Source organism: Diuraphis noxia, unplaced genomic scaffold (genome assembly GCF_037042655.1).
Source record: "Diuraphis noxia isolate RWA-SAM2 unplaced genomic scaffold, SU_Dnox_SAM2 contig0001, whole genome shotgun sequence".
Lineage (NCBI taxonomy): Eukaryota > Metazoa > Arthropoda > Insecta > Hemiptera > Aphididae > Diuraphis > Diuraphis noxia.
In genome coordinates, this window is record NW_028301711.1 from 53,630,546 (window position 1) to 53,645,914 (window position 15,369).

General features: G+C 24.9%; 2 protein-coding genes across 10 annotated transcripts; both read right to left on the reverse strand.

Annotated features, from left to right (window-relative positions):
• Nucleotides 1-48: 48 nt before the first annotated feature.
• LOC149060900 (52 kDa repressor of the inhibitor of the protein kinase-like) lies at nt 49-1,600 on the reverse strand. The gene is made up of 5 exons (XM_089230774.1): nt 1,241-1,600; nt 992-1,150; nt 723-918; nt 304-635; nt 49-203 (listed from the first exon to the last, which is right to left on the reverse strand). The coding sequence occupies exons 1-5, from the start codon at nt 1,598-1,600 to the stop codon at nt 90-92; spliced, it is 1,161 nt and encodes a 386-aa protein (XP_089086900.1). The 3' UTR covers nt 49-89.
• A 2,699-nt stretch (nt 1,601-4,299) lies between these two features.
• On the reverse strand, nt 4,300-12,827 carry frj (membrane bound O-acyltransferase domain containing farjavit). 9 transcript variants are annotated; one of them, XM_089216869.1, is made up of 9 exons: nt 12,809-12,827; nt 11,125-11,399; nt 10,376-10,502; nt 9,989-10,145; nt 9,760-9,911; nt 7,530-7,744; nt 7,268-7,435; nt 7,044-7,185; nt 4,300-6,170 (listed from the first exon to the last, which is right to left on the reverse strand). In XM_089216869.1, exons 2-9 carry the CDS (start codon nt 11,331-11,333, stop codon nt 5,982-5,984), a joined length of 1,359 nt encoding a protein of 452 aa, XP_089072995.1. In that variant the 5' UTR covers nt 11,334-11,399; nt 12,809-12,827; the 3' UTR covers nt 4,300-5,981. The 9 variants fall into 9 exon arrangements, with proteins under 9 accessions (XP_089072995.1, XP_015364482.1, XP_015364488.1 ...); XM_015508996.2 differs by lacking the exon at nt 12,809-12,827 and adding an exon at nt 11,882-12,034; XM_015509002.2 differs by lacking the exon at nt 12,809-12,827 and adding an exon at nt 11,882-12,030 and having other exon boundaries at nt 11,125-11,394.
• Between the last annotated feature and the right edge of the window lie 2,542 nt (nt 12,828-15,369).

The following is a 15,369-nucleotide window of genomic DNA, read 5'->3' on the forward strand; positions in this document are numbered from 1 at the left end:
CCACACCTCCCTAACAGGTTTTTTTTTTAAACATAATTCTATACACAGTTAAATTAATACAAAAATTTTATTTCCATAAATTTTATAATTTATAAAATAAAATCCAATTTCCTTGGTTTTTTGGCTAACTCGTTTATTATCTCCTCTGTGTCAATGTGTACGTTTTTGTGGACAGCCAACATAGTTAATCCATTCAATCGATCCTGTTTAATAACAAATAAGGATTATTAAGTAATTATTATGAAAATGTAATGACAATCGTTTTATGACAATGAATAAAAAGTTAATGATTTTTAGTCTTACTTCAGACATGGTATTTCTTAAATATGTTTTTATTCTTTTTAGGGATGAAAACATCCGCTCAGGTGTTGTAGTGGATACAGGCAATGTACATAAAATTTTGATTAATATAAATATATTAGGAAATAGATTAGCATCACATTCAATAAGCGCTTTAAGAGCTGATTTTGATACAGTATAAGATGATCTGCTTAGTTTGCGCCTCCACAACTTTAGCTCAACCAGTAAAATATCTAAGTTTTCCACATCTGGTTGGTAAAATTCAACCAATTTCTTAAATGAAGTTTCTTCAACTTCAGTCAAAATTGTATTAGAAGAAAATAAACTTTCAAACCCTAAAAATGTAAAACAATTTCAAATACACTAATAAATAATATTTGTTAATATTACTATATAATAATAATATTATATTATTAAACTACCTTTGAAAATGTCTGAGTGTGCCAAAAATCTATTTTCCAATTCAATTATGAAATAATCAACATATGGTATAAAAACAGTTATTTTGTAGTAAGTTTCCGCATCCATTTGTTGATCAGACAATGGATTTGCTCGATTTGTTTGTCTTTTATTCAACCGTTTGACTGTCAACTCAATATCCATTTTAACAGCCATTGCCTATTTTTTTTTTTTAAATGTTTATATAAATAACTAGTATATACTTAACATATATTTGTGTAATTTTTTTAACCTTTGCTTGTAGGAATATTTTGTTGAACTCGTTATCACATTCACTTCTCATAGATTTCAATTCTGAAACAATGTCTTTTGTCAGGTCAACTGCTTCCTTTAAATCAATCCTTTCTTTTTGCAATTGCTTACATAAAGGAAGACCAAATGAAAACAACAGCTAAATACATAAGAAATTACATTTTTAATTCCATAATTTTTACCTATAGATACTTGTTTTAATTTCAATATTTATAAAAAAAAAAAATACCTTAACAACATAGACTGACACTATAAACTCAGAATCCATAGCTTTAAGTAGTAAATTTGCATCTGTAGTAGAACCGGATGAATCATTCCACTCTGAAATTGTCTCTAATGCTTCTAAGACAAACTCAAATAGCTCAACAAAATCATGAACCGCATCATATCTTTGTACCCATCTTGTGGCACAAAGACGTTTAAGAGTTTTCACTTTCATATCAGTATCACTATTTTCAATACAAGACAGCAGAACATTGTTACGTTTGGGTGTATTGAAAAAAACGTACAACTTCTCTATAATTCCCAAACAATTCCTTATAGGTTTAATATTACTAGCAGTTGAGACAGCTAAGTTTAAAGAATCCATTTGAAAATCACTTCATTAAAATACTCATAATTCCCAAAAAATTATGACCGATGGTTTTTTAAAAATATAATTTTTTAACCATTTTACAAATCTCCACACTCGTATATTATTATTTAAATATCATCAACAACTTAAAAATGTATTCCCAACTGCGCATAATTTTTATTTACCTTTTGGGGTCCATTCACAAAAGTAGCAATAAGTTTTATGATTGAAGTGCAATTGACCCTGTACTTGATAATAATAATTATAGTTGCATTTTAAGAACAATATTGCCATAAATTAAGCAATATTTAATTTTCTTGTCCTGTAAAGCACCTTCTGGTGTAAAATTGTTGACACTAGCTGAACATTTAATTTCAACTAACGATTCACCATCCAGTATTTCGTCAAGGGAGCCTGCTATAAATGACATATTGTTGTCAACAATTAATCCTGCCACCTGCCAGTTATATATTTTTTGCTTTAGAATGTTTTCTAGTTGATCTTTAGCGATTAACTCCATTGACAATTCCATATCTAGTGGCAGAATAATATAAATATACCAAATAAAATATAACTCACAGTTTTAGCACTTGACGTTTGATTACACATTTTCCGAAAATGAATACTGTAAGATTATCAATATTTTAGATATTACATTAATTGATAAAAATTATAAACTCAATAAATATTACTCAATAAAATTCATAGATAACTACAAAAACGAACAAAATAGGTCCTAAAACGGCTAAAACATAAAAAAAATTACAAGTAGGTATGTACTTTACTTATTAAAAATAATATAATTCATTTTGATGAAAATTAGATGCCTTATGTAACTTCAGACGAACTATATGGGTCTCTAGTAAATGATTCAAATGATTTCTGACTTCAGGGGTCAATTTCACAATTCGTATTAGCTGTGCGTTTCTTTGGCCAATTCGACATTCATGTTCTACAAGTTTATGCTTCAAATAAAGATCAAAAAATCCTTTTATTGGTTCCACGTGGTTGGCATAAAGTAACCCATCTGAAGTTGTGATTTAATTGAAGACTAGTTGTTGAACATGTCGACTGGTTAATAGTTCTATTATAACTGGACATTTTGGACATTGGACACATTTGGTAAAGACAACACTTTATGTAAGTTGTCTAAGATCACAACGCTTGGAATTTGAGAAGAGTCACTATCAGGTTGATCAGGTATTTTGGCAAAATATTGTTACGATAATAATTAATAATTACAATTTAACACTCATAACCAAAGATAACAGGTCCATATTTAAACAGTTCACCGAGGCTCTCTTGGTAGCTCACCGCCCCAATCGGGCCTGCCTATATCCTACTTGAGTTTGAGTCCTATTGATAAAATGACAGAATATTAAAACTATTAACCAGTGTTGTAAAGTAGGTACCTACCTACCTTGAGTATTATAGGCATTTATAGCTATTGAATAATTTTTAAGTACCTACCTATCAAATACTACAACTATCTATTATTATAATGTATTCTAGCAACAACTATGTGCTTTGGCCAAATGCAATATGTCTGATGTATCAGGCATCTTTTTAGTTGTGACTCTGTGTCTAGTGGTCAAAGTGGAGGGTGATACTATAAGGTGTCATCACTGAATTCTTCTAATTTTTATAATTCACATTTTCCACCCCTCTACTAAATTTTCCCAAAATTACGCATCTCCCCTTAAATTATGCACAAAGATTAATATAGGTGTTTTTCATAAAAAATTTATTTTTTTACAATGACTTTTTAATTATTTTCACAAAAATACAACATTGTTTTATGTGAATTAATAATTTTTAACTCATTTAAATAATCGGACCAATTGTCATCTAAATCTAATAAATTTAAACATAAGTTCTTATAATTTTATATTTCAAATTAATGAAATGTGGCTATGCCAATATGAATACTGGAGTACCTACTTCTGTCTTCAATACCAATTAAATACTTCCTCAAACAATATTTTTCTTACTATTAATTTTAATTAGAAATCTAACACCCAGAGGCGGCTTCAGAACCTTAGTTTAGGGGGGGGGGGGGGAAGTTATAATTTCACAAAACTTAATTTCAACAATTATTTTTAGTATAATATAATATATTCTATATTCTAAGTATTCCCGTAGTCCGTACAGAAATGTATGCTACGCAATTCATGTTTTGAATAATATAATAAAATAATAATACCATAGTATCAAACAATATAATATTTCATATTAATATAATTCATTTATAGGTTCTTCATAATATAGATAGCATATATATATTATTATATATACCGTCATATCTTTATGGCTCTATCTACATACTTGTGAGTGTTGTATAATATGCTTTAATTGTTAGAAATTTTTTTTTTTTTAACAAAATACATTTTTTATAAATATCGGCTTGGAGTCTCATAAATAAAATATACATTTGGACCATTTTAAAATTCTTTGTGTACATTACTCACATTATTTAGAAATCATTCAACTTTCACATGTACTGCACTAAATGAATTTCACAAGGAATACCACACCATAACATTAGGTTAAAAATAATGTATAATGCATAACTTTATAGAAAAATAAAATAAGTAATTTTTTGTTGGAACATTTAATTAATACTTTAACATTATAAAAATGTTAAAATTATTTATAATTATTTATTTCAACCAATAATTAAAATATATACTATAATGCTAAAAAAGAAATAATAATTAACAATCAAACATTTATTCAATTATTACGTTTCTCAAAAAGACATTTTATAAAACAAAAAAAAAAAAAAATATAATTTAATTAAAACAATCAATTAATAATTTAATTAATGTACCCCAAAACATAAAAAAATATACAAAACAGTTATTTATGAAAACACAAAAGTTACATTTATTTTTATAGTTAACTTAAATATAATAAATTATGTACATATAGTACACACAGGTGCTATACTAAAGCATACAAATGTACATTATTCTTAAATTATAAATACCTATAACTTAGACGAGTATGGCCAGTTTAAACTATATATTATAATTATGCGTATATTATGTGTCTTGACTTTTATACAGCCATATAACTATATAAGTATATTTTGTCTAACAATAATATAGAACAAATGTCAAATATATTTAAGTATGTTAGTCGGAAGTTCAAATATTTACTAATATTATAAAAAACAATATGGCACAAAATATTAGATGAATACTTATGATTAAAAAATATATTTAATATGAATTTAAATTGGTAAAATTGTTTGTTATACGATAAAAACAAATTATATGAAAGCTTCTATTTTTTTTAGAAAATATATTTACAAAATGTCATAATATACTTAATATCTTAACATAAAGATGTAGGTTTATGATTTAATCAATTAAGAGGGCGCTATACACATATTTGTGGTCTCCGTCTTACAAGTGCTTAACATACCAAATTTACGCTTAGTTTCTAGGTGGGTTAGATAACTTAGTTTTTAAGTTATCATTTTTAATTTACGCTATTTTATATGCGCAAAACTTGCTACAAAATTGAACTATTGTAAAAAAACCCACAAACCCACATACCCACATACAAACACAGATAATGTTCTTATATCAAGTTTCATAATAGGTTGATTCATTCTAATTTTTAAACTAACGGAGCTAAATGCCATCTGCTAAGCGTAAATTTGCTATATTATACACTTGTAAAACGGAGACAACAAATGGTTGTGTAGCGTCCTCTTAAGTAAATATTACTTTAACAGTTTAACCATTGACATTTTATTTAATATTTATATTTTAAACTTATATCAAATATTACACATATTAATGTTATAAAAGGAACACTGTATAAAGACATTTCGTAAAATATATATTAAGTTTTAATGTACATAAACGTTATAGAATTTATAAAGGAATAAATTTGTTAAGAAGTGTAATCAGATAAATTGTAATCTAATATCAGCACTTAAGGTCGTGCATAACACATAACATATTCTCTAATATTATTTATCCAAAATTATCAGTTATTTTACTCAACATAACAGTTATATTGCCACATAATTAATAATTAAAAGTAAATATATTTTTTAACCAAGAGTATATTATCTAGTGTATTTACACTTATCTATGAAATTAAACGTAATACAAATAGCAATTAAAAATATTTGTATAGATTGTATAAAATATTATTACAAATGTCTTTCATATCAAGGTGAAAAGGCAGTATTTTCTTTTCATGTAAACCCATTGGTGTAAAGGGCCAATTAGATATAAGAAAAATATACAACTTACACATTAATTTTAAAATTATGGTATACTTTACCAAAACAAAACAAAATATAACACAACAGACTCTAAGTTCTTTAGAGGATTTCCCTGATGTTGACTGCAATAGGCCAAATAGTTTTATTTGGTCAACTAGTCCGGATGTTGTTAAATCGAGAAATGGCATACATAGTTATCAAAACAATATATGGAAGAAAATATATGGATTGGCAGTATTTATATATGAGGTCGATATGTAGCAGTTGAAATGTGCATCCCCAAAATGAAAACTGATACATTTTCATAGTGTATAAGAAGAATGTCCATAATATACGTTTCTATACAAAACAAATGCAATGTATTAATATGTCATAAGCATAACTATGTATTACATTTTTTTAAACAGAGTTTTATAAGTAAAATAAATTATTTATCCAACAAAAAAATGATTTTTTTATCATGTTAAAAATAATTAATTATTCGTTAAAAACAATTTTTAAATGTCCACTAAACTATTATTTATTTAAGTAAAGAAAAAACTTAAAATTTCTGTTTTAAGTAAAAACCGCCCTACATTTATTTTATCAATTTGATTAATATTTCAAAAGAATAAAAAAATTGAATGGCAAATGTTTATATATTCCATTTAAAACCTTTGAGCAAGAGCACTATTATTAAAAACAAGAGTAGCTGCGCATTTTTATTTTTTACAACAGAGCTAATATAATATAATGATTTATGATAATCACTAACACATCAAATATTGATATATTTATTGCATTTTAAACTTTAATTTATTTAATTTAAGTGCATTTATAAAATGCAATTTATAGCAACATATCTTTGAAATTTTTTTTTTAAATTTAAATTTATATTTTGTTTATTTAGTCTAAAACATAGAGAATAACATTTTTGAATATAAATAGAATAAAAGTTAAAGAATACATAACAAAAACTTTTGTATTATTAACAACAGCACTCGCTGGAAGGTTAATATTAGCTTAACTTTTAAAATTTTCTAATTTTTATGAAAATATATTAACTTTTTGGTTGTTATTAATGCGCCAAACAGGCATTTGCTTTCTCCGCCTTATAAACGTAAAATAGGCCATGCTATACGTTTGTAAGATGGAAACAACAAATACTAGTATGCCATCCTGTTAAAGAATCAATAATCATGCTTTCATAATTGATTTAAAAATTAAACTTACGCCAGCGGAGTCAGCATAATTACGGTACTGCCTATCATAAATATCTTCCACTGCTAAGTAAAAAGGCACTGAACACAAACTAACGTAATACCCAGTGTATATGCCATGCCACAATGCAGAAATACCAAATGCTACCAATGTTCTTCAATAAAAATAAAAGATTGTAATTGTAATTAATTAAACATCTATGACATACAATATACAAGTAATATAAATATATTTACCTAAGTTTTTTAATAGGAACTCTTCTATACACATATTCAGCAATCCAATACTGTATAGTCATATTCCAAATTCTAGTAGCTCCACGAACTGTTGAAATAGTTTCTACTTTCATAATATCAATACTTTCAATACAATCAAAATTATAAGCTTCTCCTTTCACAGAATATCTATGAATAGTACAGATGACAAAACATTTTAAAAATTTCAAGGTAGTACACAAATCAATACATATTTTTAATTTGTAAAAAAATAAATACATACTCTGTTTCTAATGATTCGAAATTTTTAGTAGGGCCACTCCCAGACTGTGGATCTGTCACTTCAGGATAAGCACCCATTCCAGAAGCAATACAAATAAGCTCAGAAAAAATAAAGCCCAAATATAATCTTGTGCGAAAAATAAAAAATGAAGAGTACATATACCACAATCTGTATGATAATGATGTTGATGAATAAAAAGAGTCATTTTTGAATTCCTAAAATATTTTAAATTTAAACATAATTACAATTGATTTGTATTTAAATGAAAAATTAATTGAAATGTTTAATTAGTATTATAATTAGTTTACTATTGTTTGTTAATAATTTATTATTAAATAAATTGCTATATTTAATTCTTAACCATAAGAAATTATATATAAAACTTGTATAAAGTAAATTGGTATTATATATATAATATAATATATGTATGTATTAAATGATAAAATTATCATTAATAGCAATACAATTTGGTGTCTTAAAGTTGTATGAAATTAATTTTAAGAAAAAAGATAAATAATTTGTCTTATAATGTTTTACGGACAGTTTATTTATGATTGTAAGCTTTAAAAATGTTTTTTTTTAAATATAAATTTGATAACTTATATTTATAGTTTTAATCTTTTTATAAAATCCATTTTAACTAAGTTAATTTTCATTATACTTTTAGCGAGTATTTTAAAGCTATTAAGTGTGATAAATATAAATATGGGTTCCACATCATTTAGTACAGTATATTATATTCAGCAGCATTTAATCCGGTTCAAAAAGAATCTGTACCAAAAATGTCCAGCTAAAAAATGTGTGGTAAAAAAATATAAAAATAATAATCACAGGCTAAAAAGTCGGTAAAAATAAAAATATATAGAAGTTATAATACCTACTAATTTAATTTTCATAATTTTTAAAAATGTCACGTAAAAAAAATAATAATTTAGTTAATATATTATAAATTACGAATTATTGTTTAAGATGTAATAATATGAAATAATATGCTGGAATTATAAAAGTAATACAGTTATATTTTATAATATTATAGATTATTTTTCTTTAATTCTAATTCTAATTTTTATATATTTATTTATTGGTTTTTAATTTTTTTACTGGAAGTTTTTTAGAACGAAATTTTTGATTTTTTGTTGAGGGTTCTTTTTGAACCAGATCAAATGTGACTGGATAAAATATTGGGTCAATATAAATATGTATGTATAATAAATAGCCTTTTAAGAAGTATTTGAATATGTACCAAGATAATAAGTTTTATTAAGTATTCTAATAATTGTATTTAAATACTTTTTTTTGGTATTTTATTCCAAAATACTATATATATTTTTAACTTTAATTGTCATATTTCATTAAACAACATTTTTGTTTCGTATCTTGTGATTTTTAAACATTGGGTTTAAAATAATATTTTCAAAAGCTTATAAGATGTTTTAAGATTTCATGAAATATGCAGATGATAAACCTAAAATTTGTATCAACCTCGCTAAAGTTTTACTTGAAAATATAATAGGTAAGTGACTTTTGAAATTATTTAAACAATTAAAGAATGTATTAATTAATAATTGTTCATTTTTAACCATACATTTGTGGTAAATATACAAATATTATAATATATTAAAAAAGAACTTAACTAACTTTTAAAATGTATTTGTATTTAGATTCATATACAAATGACACCAAAATCAAGTATTTAAATAAATATTCTGAATATATTTGAAAAGTGAAGTAAGACTACTATTAATGAGTATAACATAGAAACAATGTATATTATTGGAATATTATGTACATTGTACATAGTATTTCAAATGAATAAATTGAAAAATTGCTCTTCATTTGTTTCATTAAACATTTACTCATTATAAATTTAATATAGGTAGTATGTATTTAAGCATAGTATACAAAGTAAAATTTAAAAAAATTTAAATTCAAAAGATGTACTAAATAAATAATTACGATCAAATATTAAGTATATCATGTTGTCATTTAATATACTTACTTAAGAAATTTTTTCAATAAAAATATAAACTATGATCACTTTAAATCATTTTAAAATTGAATAAGAAATACTTTTTAGATTTAGAATAAGCTTCAATTAAAAATAAAATAAAGAAGAAAGGAGTAATGCTAAGTTTGTTAAATTCTAATTCAACACTAATTAAATACAATTGTTTTATAATTAATTTTTATTAAATACCAAAAAAATGTTATTAAAATATTATTTACTTACACTTAATGGAAATATCCACGAAGTTGCCAAATAACAAATTACTAAAGTTGGAATTATACGAATTTTTTTAATTAATAAATTAATATAAGTAGCTTTTCTCCAATAATTATGATTAAATAAATCCCAATAAGTACGGTACTTAAAATAGGGTCCTATAATATAAAATATTTAAAAACAGTTAGTTAATTTTTTCTTATAATCAATTTTTAAATTCCTGTTTAATATTTACCTGTTAAAATGCCTATATAACAAAATGCATAATGGAATACTTCTAGAATACTAGGTTGACAAATCATTTTGAATTTTTTTTCAGCATCAAATTTTGCATCCTTTTGTTTCAATTTAATTAGATAACTGTCATGGACTTCAAACGAAAGGCCAACAAGCTATTAAAATATAATTAATTGCAAGTTTTCAAATACATTTATATTTAAAAAAAAAAATTATATATATATATATAAGCATTAAAGAGTTAATGGTGAAACAAGAAAATATTAACATTAATTTAAATATATATCAAAAAATATCTTAACAAATAATGATTTAGTGTTGAAACTCCTTTATTAAAAAAATTATTAGGTATTTAGATGCATAGGTACTAAATTCTCTTACATACCTTTAGAGTAAGCATCATTTGAATTAAGTTAGTATGAGGTGGTGGGTATGGTATTCCAAAATATGTTGTCATCCGAAAGAATATTAAATATCCAAATGAAAATAAGAAACTTAATATATGACAACGCCTGAAAAAGTTAAAATAATTTTAACTATAGAATGATTGAATAAAATACAAGCATATTCATATAAATATAAATCATTTCTTTACTTAATGTTAAATTGAACACAATATCAGATTCCAGCAATTATAATTAGTGTAAAATTAAATTTTAGTAGAATCAATAAATAATATTATTTTCTTACTTAAATCAAATTATAAGAAAAATTTAAAATTAAACTGACATACTAAACATATAAAATATATGCTGTTATTCTGGTATAAATTAACTATAATTTAATTTTAATCAAAAACATTTATATGCATATTGTCCTAATGTTGATACAGCCAATCAAAATTCCTTTGAAACAAGATTTATCTTAAATTTTTACTCTATTTAGTACTAATGTACTGATGTATAACTGTACAAGTATAGTAAACGGAAATTAATTTATTTTATTCAATAAAACTATATGTTCAGGTGCTCCAAACAAAGAGTTCAGGTCTGACAAAGACAAGACCTAATATTAAGGAGAGGTTGGTATATTAAAAATTAAAAATTAACCAGTCGTGAATTTATCATTTTATTGTGTTACTCAAATTATTAACTTAATTCTAAACAAACATTAATGTAATTAATGAAGTCATACCTTTTATCGATTTGTATCAAAATTGAATTGACTAGTGTGCAAATTATCGGATGGACTACATGTAAGCCAGAAACTGTCAGTACAATAATTGCTCCATAAACAGTAGCCATCCATTGTTTAACACTTTTGTGTTTAACTTTTCTGAATAAAAAGCTAAATAAAAATGATACAACCAATAAGCCAACATAAACAGTGTCATCAGAATACATGGTTAATTGTAGTTCACATCAACTGCACCTTAGGGACGAATAACTTCATCTTCTAACTGTTCTAACCTAGGCAGTAGGCAAACAATAATTAATTTTACAAGAAAAGCATTGTTTTTAAATTAAAAATATTTATAACAATCATCTACTTCATACTTGTAATATTACCTTATAAATATTATCAGCATTAAAAATGAAACAATTATTTCAACTTACTCGAGTAATACAAAATTAAATGATTTCCAAAGAATAAAAGAATAAACAACAAAAATCAATAGTTATTCTAAAATATTATTGAAATTAATCAGTATTTACACTTTACACATTAATAATTAATAATATTACAACTACTTACACTATTTTATGAATAAATAATTAGGCGTATTTAATAGTAACAAATATTAGATACGCAACAATGTATTTATATTAATTGTTTCACTATTTTAGTTTATAATTTCGACTACTTATGTAAATTATGAATTGATTACTGATGATAACCTTTATTCCACATAGTGCCAAATCAAACTTCAAATATAATGATGTATTCTTACCTAAATTGTATGAACTTATCAACATTCAATACAGTGAATCTAATAATTAGTTTTAAAATCGATGTTATGGTTATTTAATAAGTAGAAAAATCTAAATTTCAGTAATATACAACAATTAAACAACTAGTCAAGTAAATAGTAGATAGTGATGCCAAAAAGATATCATATGAATCAAAATAATATTATCAGTTTCGGCGTTTTCTGGTTATCAGCTGGTGATAAAAATGATAACACAACGTCATAATTATGATATAACAACGATTAATGACTTCCCTTTTATAATCATAAATCATAATTATCGTGATTCATATAAATATAAATATCATTAATATATGGACTATGTGATCACTATTATTTAAGAATTATTTCCTTAATTTACTTAATAAACGTTGTTTAAAGGAGATAGCGAATACCTGTGCATACGAGTCATATGGTCTGGATTCATATTCTTTTAAAATATTTAAAATATGATGCTAATATTCTTTAAAAAACCTACAAATATTCTCCTTATATTTTTCGAAAAATTATAAAATTGTAAAAATAATCAATACACCTCATCATATACAGTTTTTTTAATTTCATTTTTTTTTTACGACAGTCAAGACAGTAAAGCAGTGGTTCTCAACCAGTGTACCGCGGCACTATACTGTGCCGAGAGATCGAATCTAGAACGTTTCCCCCCAGAACAGGACAATTTCCCCCACGAACAAAAAAAAAAAGTAGACAATAATAATAATATACAATGCAAATAAATAAATGTAAAAACTAAAAATGATTGAATTAATATATAAATATAATTGTATAAATGTAAATAGGTAAATCTACTGCAGCTTACGAAAATTAAATAATATAAATCAAAAATATCACGGAATATAATAAAAGTGTTTATCAATAATACAAAATTTTCAAAAATTATTTTTTTACCACCTCTTTTAGTATTAGTTATTTCCATTATAAATTTGTTAAATTCACAAGTCACAAGAACTGAAGAACGAACTGTTTACGCACAATGTTACGAACTTTACTAAGAGACATAAAATCAAGAAATGTAATATAGAATATAGATAATTTGAGGTAGGTTTATCAATCATTGCCAATTAAATTGGGTAATAAATAACCATAGAGAATGATGATAAGAAGGGTTGGAATTTTAAAAATTTTATATTTTATTTTTATAGTATTAAAGTTACCATAGTTACGTACTAATTGGTTACTAATTCAGTAATACCATTTATAATCAATGGTAATACTTATCGATGCCTATATGGCTATGAGAAAATTGTTATCGGCGATAACTTGTACTTACCTATGTAATACATAATATTATTATTACAATATATAAATATAATTACCAATTATAGGTATATAATGGTGGTAATTTGTGTGGAAAGGCCTATGCTATGATAAAATTGTTATTGACGATAACTTGTCGTACTACATAATTTATTATTCATACCTTAAACTAAGAAAACGCATTAAAATTGTCAAAAAATGCAAAAAAATGTGTTTAAATAATCAATATCATACATTAAGATGATCGTATACTTCTGGTAAAACCAAAGTACCTATTTTAAAAATTATTATTATGTAAAAAAATATAAACATCAATTCGGGGGGGAACGTTTCAGTCCGGGGGGGGGATGACCAGTACCGCTAAAATTCCCCGGGGGGGAAAGGCACGGGGGGGGGGAAACGTCCATATACCCGAGAGATCGACTATAGGTGTGCCGCGAGAAGTTTCTGATTTTTGTAATTATGCTAGTAAAAATATTGAAAACGATAATTTATTTCATTACATTTATGTTGAGTGTGCCGCAAAAACATGTTTACATGTGATGTATAAATGTATAATGATGTGCCGTAAACCAAAAAAGCTTGAGAACCACTGCACTACTACAGTAAAGTATACACTTGCATAATGGAATAATTGCACTATCGACCGAAGACTATAGATAAAGTTAAAATAGGTAGTGTATTTTGAGTTGAACGGTCTTTCCAGTATCCATTGTTTTAAAAGGTGTTTAAAATGAATGGATTTTTTAATTTTATTAATTTTGAAAACTTAAAAACATGCAATCGCAAAAACAAAATAATATATTCAGAATTTTGATAAAAAAATACATTGTTTTCATCAATATAAGTTAGGTTAACTATTAGTTATTACTATTACAATACATAATAGTATAATTCATACGGCTCTGCAGGACAGAGTAATATATATAGAGGGGCCGTTCCCTATAATGCTTGTATAACAAAATTTAAGTCAAAAGGAGTCCGAGTTTTGGCTTCAATTTATGATTACAACGGCCCCTCTATATTACTCTATGCTCAGCAGCGACCACATTTTAGTATTTTACTAAGAACTATAGAATTAAAAATGTTTTGTATTTACTAGTTTTCTACTATTTTGTTTATAGTAGGCAATGTGTATTATTTTTCTGTCTGTAATAATTCTCTTATTTTTGAGATTCAGCATCCTTTCTAATAATAGAACAGTGAATCTATAGTTGGTACTTTTAAGTTGCCTTAATTAAAAATTTAAAGTAGGTAATTTAAGAGACCGTTAAAAAGTTTAGACATTGTAATGTAAGGTTTCTTACAAGTTTTATTAATGAAAGTTCAAAAATGACTATTAAAGATATGTTTATTTTTATATGCATTTTAAGTTCAAATTTTATGTCACATGTGTGACACAGAATTTTAGTCGTATTCTTTGCCAAACGTACCGATCAGTATGGTGAAGCGATAAAAATTCTGAAAACAGATTTGAATTTGTCATCTAGTCTATTTTTTCAGTTCACATTTTTGATTATAACTTCTTCAAATATTGAAATATGACAATTTTTTAATTTCTATTTTATTATTGTATATAAATATATAATTTTTTAGGAATTTGGGAGATAATATCAAAAATGTGGAAAAGTCAATATTGATGACAAATTAAAATGTATAGTTACAGTTCTTATCATTTAACCTTCAATTAATCAATTGATACGTTTTGCAAAGAAAATGTCTAAAATCCTTTATCGAATCCTCTTAAGAGGATATACACTAGTACACTACACTCTCATATGTTTTCTCAAACTTAGTACTTACAAATGACAGACATCAATAAATTATAGATATTTATGGTTAAAAATTAATATGGTAGCAAACTAGCAATTAATATAAATTTATATCATACTTATATATTATCTTATTACTTTTATTAACCATATATCTAGTACAACAATATCTATATGTTTGTAATATAATTTTAAAAATTAAGCAAGTAAGTATAACATTTTCAATTATGAGTCAATGCATCATAAATTCATAATTCTTAACTGAAGGTACTCTTCCTTGCAGCAGACCACAACATTTAGAGACCCAGTGGACACTAGAGAAGCATAGCGGAAACTGGAGACGTTCAACCATGTCCTGAATCGACAGTTGATATAAACCTTAAGGTTCCATTATATGACTCATTTTATTAATTTCTAAGAACA

What these genes read in the sequence shown, in the direction of transcription:
- LOC149060900 (XM_089230774.1), bottom strand. Translation starts at nt 1,600, where the DNA reads ATGGATTCTTTAAACTTAGCTGTCTCAACTGCTAGTAATATTAAACCT. An exon ending in TGTCAGTCTATGTTGTTAAG is followed by an intron (nt 1,151 to 1,240) that starts GTATTTTTTTTT and finishes TTATGTATTTAG; the next exon opens with CTGTTGTTTTCATTTGGTCT. An exon ending in AAATATTCCTACAAGCAAAG is followed by an intron (nt 919 to 991) that starts GTTAAAAAAATT and finishes AAAAAAAAATAG; the next exon opens with GCAATGGCTGTTAAAATGGA.
- frj (XM_089216869.1), bottom strand. Translation starts at nt 11,333, where the DNA reads ATGTATTCTGATGACACTGTTTATGTTGGCTTATTGGTTGTATCATTT. An exon ending in TTCGAATCATTAGAAACAGA is followed by an intron (nt 7,436 to 7,529) that starts GTATGTATTTAT and finishes TACTATTCATAG; the next exon opens with ATATTCTGTGAAAGGAGAAG. An exon ending in ATTATGCTGACTCCGCTGGC is followed by an intron (nt 6,171 to 7,043) that starts GTAAGTTTAATT and finishes TGTTTTGTATAG; the next exon opens with AAACGTATATTATGGACATT.